We start from the raw sequence: 7,264 nt of genomic DNA, 5'->3' as shown, positions 1-7,264 counted from the left end.
TTTCAGAAGTTCTCATTATGTAAGTATCTTGGGGGCCCAATAAAAGATTTTGGTTCATGTTCCATATCCTGATTGCATTGGGGGGGCGGGTTATATAAGTCTGCACATACGATAAAATTCATCAAACTGTACACGGAAAGAAAACAAAGTCAATTTAACTGTATGACAATGTTTTTTCTTAAAAACAGATCAGCATCTGGTTCCCTGACAAAAACTTGCCCTGAGACAAGTTTTTACGATTCCCATTCTACAGATAAAGCAACTGAGACCTGAGACGTTCATCACGCCTAGCAGCCTCACGCAGCTTCACCTGCATTGCCTTCGTCAGTGCTGGGGGCCAGGGGCCCGTAAGCTAGATATGACCAAAGCCAGAGCATAAGCCCCTAAAACAGAAAAACAAAAACAAAAACAAAGAAAAAAAAAAAAAAAAAGACAAAGAGACCAGGGAGGGCTTCTACATCATAACCATGAGGGCAAATACCCTCTAGGGTGTCTGGGGAAGGAGGCAGAACTTACAGTTCAAATCCTTCTCTGCCCACAGGCCTGTCAAATGTTAGGAAAACTCAGTGATTCAAAAGTATTGGTCTTTTGGTAAAGCCAGGGCCGGTCCTAGACTCAGGGCAGCCCCAGGTCAGGGGAGACCCTGCTGGGGGGAGAAGTGAAGATACCGTCCCACCCCAAGCCCGGCTGCTAGGGTCCCTGGCAGAGGCAGGAGGACAGAATTAGCGCCACTATGCAAAGCAGCAGGAGAGGAAGGGCTCCGGCTCAGCGGAGGCAGATGCCAAAACAAATCATTTTCCTCGGGCCACCCAGAGGCCACGGAGGCCACAGAGGGAGCGGGCCCTGCCTGGCCTGCCCAGCATGGCTCCCGGGGAGCGCCACTGAGCCAAGCATACAGGGAGTGTTGGGAACCGCAGGTGCGGGAACCTTAGCCCCCTGCCCCGCCCCCGCTGCAGGTCCAGGGGGGTGGTGGAGCGGGGGAAGCTGGTAACAACCGGTGGGTGTTCTTACTGGTCCCCACATGCTGGTCTTGCTTCTCCAGTTAAACTGGCACTTCCCTGGGGGCAGGGATTTCTCTGGCCTGAATCCAGAGCATGAGTGGCAAAGAGGTGTCTCAGGGTCCCCCAAGGTCAACAGGAAGCTGAGTGACACCTGGCTTTGCACACGGAGGTTCACTGCTCTTAAGCTCCTAGCTGGGAACTGTTCCCAGTCACTTCTGCGGATGGCAGGTTGGGGTCCTAGTTTGTAGGGCCCTAGGGATCATTTTGTAGGGACGTTGGAGCCTTAGGGGGCCTCTGATGTGTTGCTGGGAAAGGCCGAAGGAATCACCTAAGGACCCCCAAACTTCACCACCACAAAGCCTCCCTCTTTAGGGATCTCTCTCTTGCATGGCTCTGGGTCAAACTTAAAAACAAAATTTTCAGGTGTGGTGGGGAGTAGTTTAACTGGAGAACAAAGGCCAGCATGGGCAGCGCAAGGCACAAACGGGGCTTGGGCAGGGACTGGGGGTATGTCGGAGGACTTCTCGCAGATGGAGGGCCTTCAAGGACAGTAGGATTGGGATGGGCGGGCGAGGGCAAGCTCCTTCAAGGCTGAGAGCCCTGTCTTAAAGAGCAGGACCCAAGTGCTGCTTGAGGGCTAAAGGGAAGGCAGGATGAAGGCGTCCCTGCCAAAAAGGGCTACCAGCCTTTCTCCCGTCTGGGCCCAGCTAGGGAAAGCCAGAAGGGCGTAACTGCAGATCCCAGCCAGACTTTCAGAGAGAAGCCCTAGTGAGCCCAGGAGAGGTCCATGAGACCCACGGCAGTCATCCTCTCCCACACCCTACAGGCCCACAGAGGCCCAAACACTTGTGCCCAGAGAGATATGCTAACCCATCCCAGACCCATAGATGTCACAAGCCTGTGTGTGGTTTCTCTACACACTGTTTATTCCATGGGAGAATGGGATCAAGGCTAGGAGCCCCCTGGGGTGGGAGAGGGAGGAGAGGGTAAGAGAGGGTGGGAGAGGGTGAGAGAGGATGGGAGAGGGTGGGAGAGAGTGGGAGAGGGTGGGAGTGCGTGGGAGAGGATGGGAGAGGATGAGAAAGGGTAGGAGAGGGTGGGAGGGGCATGTAGCCCTCTGTGGCCCATCTGTGGCCAAGTGGGAGGGCCCATAGCTTTTCCTGGGCTCTGCAGGAAGCTGGTCTGCCTGAGTCCATTCGCAGGTTCCAGACAAGCCTCTGCCTTCTGCATTCTGAACGTGGGCTGGATCCCCACACAGCACCCCCAGAAGTCTGGGCCCAGTCTATCCCCAGAGAACTCTCCACTCCAAACCACTGCTCGGCCCTACGGCCCTTCTGCTCCAGTCTCTGTGGCAAGACCAGGGGCCACGGCGGGGAGGCAGGCAGATGCGGTGGGCCAGCTTCGGAGGCTGACCGAGGTCCAGGGAAGAGGGGATGAGCTGGGAGCTGGAGGCGGCTCTCACACAGTCAATGCAGGCCCGGCTGGCGGGGCCCAGGGGCGTGGGGAGGGCCGGCCCCTCACTCTTGACCTGGGTGCTCACCGACTGACCATTTCACCTCTCCTGTCCGCAGAGTCACTATGTCCTCATAGGTGGCCGTCTGGTCGATGTTCAGGCCCTGGAAACACAGGACGGTGCTCAGGCCTTGACTCCCCTCTGACCACACCAGTGGACGGTGTCGCCAACCACCCCACAGCCCTCAGCATCGCGGGGTTCCCCTCTGCCTTACCTCGTAGGTGTGGTCTTCATCCATCCCAGCCTTGCCGTCATCCTGGCGGGGCAGGGGATGGAGAACAGAGCGTTAGCTGCCCCCACCCCATCTGCAACTGGGCCAGGCTGGGGAGGGCCGGGGAGACGGGGCTGGGGTGAGGGGTTGGGGGCCAGGGTGAGGGGTGAGGGGGTGAGGAGCACTCAGAACTGAATGGATGAAGGTGAGACTGCAGAGACGAGTCAATGGGTGGGCTCTGGGGCTGGGGAGATGGAGAGCCTGCCCACATCTGGCCTGTCCCAGGGCCGCCCCCACCCCGGCTGCTGTGGTCACCTTGTCCAACAGCAGGAAGACAGGCACGATGATGAAAAGGATGATGAGCAGGGTCTGGATCATGATGATGCCATCTTTTAGTGTGTTCCTCCGCTTCAGCTGTGCCAAGGTGCTTAACCCTGTGGGGAGGTGGCGGGGGCGGTGGGGCCGTGAGGGGGGCCGGTGAGGCTGGGGGCCCCCTCCTTGGGCCTGCGCCCCTCAGGACCTCCTCAGTGGCTCTCCTGGGAGATCTACGGCCGTGGCCACCTTCACAGTGTGGCCCCCCCAACCAGTGGGAGTCTGGGCTGGGGTGTGGATGGCTCTACAAAGGCTCTGTGGCCCTGTGGCCCCCTCTCCCACCCTGGTGGGAGGACAGGCCCCAAACACACCCATGACTCGCAGTTCAGTGCTGCAGCCCTTGCTCGGGAACCCCGTTGGGCACTTCTGCTGGCAGAAGTAGATGCCGCTGTGCTGGGAATGGATGCCTTTGATGGTGAGCGTGGCGATGGAGCCGTTCTGGGTCTGCCGTATGTCACCCTCGTCCAGCAGCAGCTTGGGCTCCGAGTCCATCTCCCGCTTCCGGAGCCAGCTCACAGTCCCCAGGTCCTCAGTGTAGCACCTGATTTCCACCGTGGAGCCCCTTTTCCGGGCTATGAAGCGTGGGTTCTGCCGGATGCCGGAGCAAGTGCTTCCTGTGGGCGCCAAGGCTGGGGTCAGCACCCTGCGGTGTGTCTTCCTCGCTGCCAGCCCCTCTGTGGGCCCCTCCCCTTGTGGCACTCCCCTGGCTCAGCGCCCCCTCTTCGTCTGCTCCGGGGTGTGGGACAGTCAGGAGGCAGAGGTGTGTGGGAGCTGGGCCACATGAGTGGCTACAGGCCAAACCACTGGGTCCCGCCCCTTTCCGACTGCCCCCACCTCAACAGTTGATTTTCCTTTAGAAAGGCTTTGGAACCTTCCTATACCTTTCCATGCCCATATGGCAGCATGATCTGGGCCTCACTCACTGGGGCCCAGAGGCCCATAGGACGGCCCCCAACCTGGCCTGGTGCTCCCACTTTTTGATTCCTAAACCTTCTTTCTCAGCTTGGCAAGCTCTCCCCACCCACCTGCTCCAAGAACCCCCCTCCTGCATCATTCCCAGTGTTCCCAGTGAGGGGTCCCTGGGAATCTCTGAGGCCCTGTGACCTGTCAGAGCCCCTAAGGTTACAGGCTCCTTCCCCTGCTGAGTCCGACTCCCCAACTAGACAGACCCAGCCTGAGTCCTCGGTACAATTCCCCCCTTCACCCTGGGTTAAGCCATACCCCTTAGCTGCTGGGACTGGAGCACTTAGTCTAATGAGGGTGAGAGATGGCAGGAGGGGTGCTGGCGGGGCCCTCGGAGCCAGGCATCTGAGATGGAGACCCTATGGTAGCCTAGAGATGGGTGTCCTGGCTGGGGAGATCCAGGAGGACAAGGGCACAGGGACAGCCATGGGACAGCCCCTGGGACAGGAACCAGCACTGGACACACACACACACACTTGCCCCATCAAGGGCAGGGGAAGTTACTGACCTTTGGGATCCCGGTGCTTGTCTTCTGTTTTGGCTGCTAGCACACCTGCTGGGTGGGAGGAAGTAGGCGGGGCTGGCTCAGGGCTCCCCACTGGAAACTGGCCGCCCCACCCCTGCGGCCCCCCGCATTCCTAGACCCACTTCCTCCTCCCAGGACATCAAGGTCAAGACCTCTGAGCCCTCCCTGGCACTGCTCTGGAGAGATTGGAGTGGGGAAGTCACCAGAAATCCACCTCCAAGTCCCCCTTTTGCCTTTGGCCTGTCGGCTGGCCTTGAGCAGGCACCTGGATGAAATAGGAGGAAAGTCACAACTGGAGGACTGTCCTGTCTTCCAGACCAGGGGACCATTTCTGGAATGTGCACATCCCAGCGTCTGTTTGGGGGCAGCGCCTCTCCCCACACACAATGTAACCCCCTCTCCCCACACACAATGCTCTCTGGGGACTGGGGTAAACCATACTCCTCTCTTCCTTCCCAACTGCTCACCCCAGCTCAGCCTGACACCCTCCAAGCAGGAGAGGGGCTGGGGCCACAAACCCCTGAGCCCATCAGCATGGTATCCCCACAGACCCAGGCCCCACGGCAGTCCGAGTGAGGCAGGAGGCAGAAAGTGTGAGAGACAGAATGGGGAGGTTGGAGGGAGCAGGACACAGAATGGTAGAAACAACCAAACAGCCAGTGACAGAGAGTGAAACCAGTGGGCCTCGTTTGGGGGGCCGGCGGGGTGGGGGCGGGGCGTACCTGAAAGCAGCAGCAGCAACACCAGACAGTTGCTGGGCACGGGAGACAGCACCAGCCCGGCCATGGTCACCAATCCACCTCGGACTCCAAGCTGGTGACTAGGACAGACGCTCCTGGGTGGGAAACGTGTAACTGCCCGGGCTGCAGCCTGTCCCCTCCCTGCCTCTTCGCCACCAGGCCCCTTCCTGCCATGCAAATAGGGACCCAGGGGAGGCACCAGCTCTCTCGGGACCCTGGGGGAGGGCTGGGCTCTCTTGTCAGCTGTGCAGCTAAGGCTCAAAGGATACCACAGTGGATGACCTTTGGAGGCAAGGGCTGCCAAGTCTCCCGAGGGCAGCTTGTGCTTCCCTCCCCATGTCCCCACCCCACTGACGGTCATGTCCTGGGGTCCCCAGGCTTCCATTGCACAGTCTAGGTTCCCAGACCCTTAGCTGAACACATCTGGGGCCTGTGGGTGAATGTGAGCACAGCTCCTCGGCTCTGGGACAGCCAGCACTCTGCAGGAAGAGAGGCACCAAGGAAAGATGGAGCAGGGGTGCTGGGGGAGGGTTGCTACATGCCTAGCCCAGGTTCCCGGAGAGCCCAGAGTGCGGCCTCTCAGCTGGAGTGCGGGCAGCCATGGTGGGGATTGATGAAGATTTGACCCTGGGGAGGAAGGGAGCCACAGAGGTTCTTGAGCAAGAGCCAGATGTGGTAGCTACTTGGGAGAAGACATAGTCCAGACCCTGGCAAGAGGCCTCCCTCCCTCACTTGGTGAGAGAATTTGCTAGAAGCTGCAAAAGGGGGTGGACTTAGGTAGAGATAGCTTAGAAAAAAACCACCACTCAGCAATCAGGGGACTCCAGGGAGTTGTCCAAAGCTCCCAGGTCTGGGGTGGGGGACAAGAGGCTAGTGTGGGGAAACCTCCAGGTTCTGACACTTGAAGGCTCTCTGGCTTTATCTTGCCAGTCAGTAGAGTGGTGGATGGAACCACAGTGTTCAGAAACTTGTCTGAGTTTCTGTTTTTATGTCCCTGGGTCAGACACAACTTTGGCACCTTGGGGGCCGGGGCTGCCCTTGTGCAGTGCACAACCTGCACAGCCACACAAGGCAGGCTTGCATACCTCAGCCCTGCAGCTGAGCTCACTCTTAGTTTTATGTCTCCCCCCTTTTCTCTCTTGTCCTCTCAATCCCTCTCTTCTCCCAACTCCCAGGAGGGGAAGAAAGAGGCTGAAGCCTATGTGTCCTCTGTCTACATCTCATTCTCCTGCCACTCTCCATTTTTCAAACAGCCTATGTTACCAGAGGATCTGTTGGGGTTCAGAGAGATGTGGACCTGCTCCATGCCCCAGGGTTGGCAATGAGAAAGGCAGGGGTCTGGGTGGTGCCCCCTCAGTCCTGGTTGCCACAGGCCTTACCTGGACGGTACAGGCCACTGCAAAGGAGTGCCAGCCAGGACCAGAGCTATAGAAAACAGGGACAGAAGGGTTAAGCTTTCATCCAAGGAACAGCTCGTTCCTCGCAGTCCCAGATGTTCTTGCTGTTTCCAGATGTTCCAAATGGAAAAAAAAAAACCAACAACAAGCCAACAACATTTCTCTGAAAAGGTGTCAGGTGTTCAGTTCACAGAACAAACAGCCCAGGAATATAAACATCACCTGAGGTTAGCCTGGGGACCACAGGCCCCTTGTGCTGGGGCGGTGGGGGGGGGGTGGTTGGTTGGAGACCCCACCCCCAGAGGAATGGGGGAAATCCAGGGGTTTTTTCCTTTAGCAAAATACTTCCTCATGAGGGAGACCTTGGTTAGCTTTGGACCTAGTGCAGCCCCAAATTTGGGAAGATGATTGGGGAAGGGTTGGGGTACACCCGTGTGTATGTGCATGTGACTGCTCACCGGTGTGTTGCCTGGGCTGCATGGTGTGGACTCTGCTCAGGAGCTGGGCCCAGGGCCCAGGGTGACTACAGCGGGGCATGGAG

The 7,264-nt window shown here is 58.4% G+C and overlaps 1 protein-coding gene across 3 annotated transcripts; it reads right to left on the bottom strand.

Moving 5' to 3' along the window:
- Window positions 1-2,080: 2,080 nt before the first annotated feature.
- Window positions 2,081-5,476, bottom strand: LOC111158187 (CD79b molecule). Of its 3 annotated transcripts, none has more exons than XM_022520096.1 (6): window positions 5,309-5,476; window positions 4,569-4,613; window positions 3,409-3,711; window positions 3,041-3,159; window positions 2,729-2,770; window positions 2,081-2,617 (listed from the first exon to the last, which is right to left on the bottom strand). In XM_022520096.1, the coding sequence occupies exons 1-6, from the start codon at window positions 5,370-5,372 to the stop codon at window positions 2,519-2,521; spliced, it is 672 nt and encodes a 223-aa protein (XP_022375804.1). In that variant the 5' UTR covers window positions 5,373-5,476; the 3' UTR covers window positions 2,081-2,518. The 3 variants fall into 3 exon arrangements, with proteins under 3 accessions (XP_022375804.1, XP_022375805.1, XP_022375807.1); XM_022520097.1 differs by having other exon boundaries at window positions 4,569-4,601; window positions 5,285-5,455; XM_022520099.1 differs by lacking the exon at window positions 3,409-3,711 and having other exon boundaries at window positions 4,569-4,601; window positions 5,285-5,459.
- Window positions 5,477-7,264: the final 1,788 nt, after the last annotated feature.

Source organism: Enhydra lutris, unplaced genomic scaffold, assembly GCF_002288905.1.
Source record: "Enhydra lutris kenyoni isolate GAN:26980312 unplaced genomic scaffold, ASM228890v2 scaffoldscaffold57, whole genome shotgun sequence".
In the NCBI taxonomy this organism is placed as follows: domain Eukaryota; kingdom Metazoa; phylum Chordata; class Mammalia; order Carnivora; family Mustelidae; genus Enhydra; species Enhydra lutris.
This window is presented reverse-complemented; position numbering and strand designations above follow the sequence as displayed.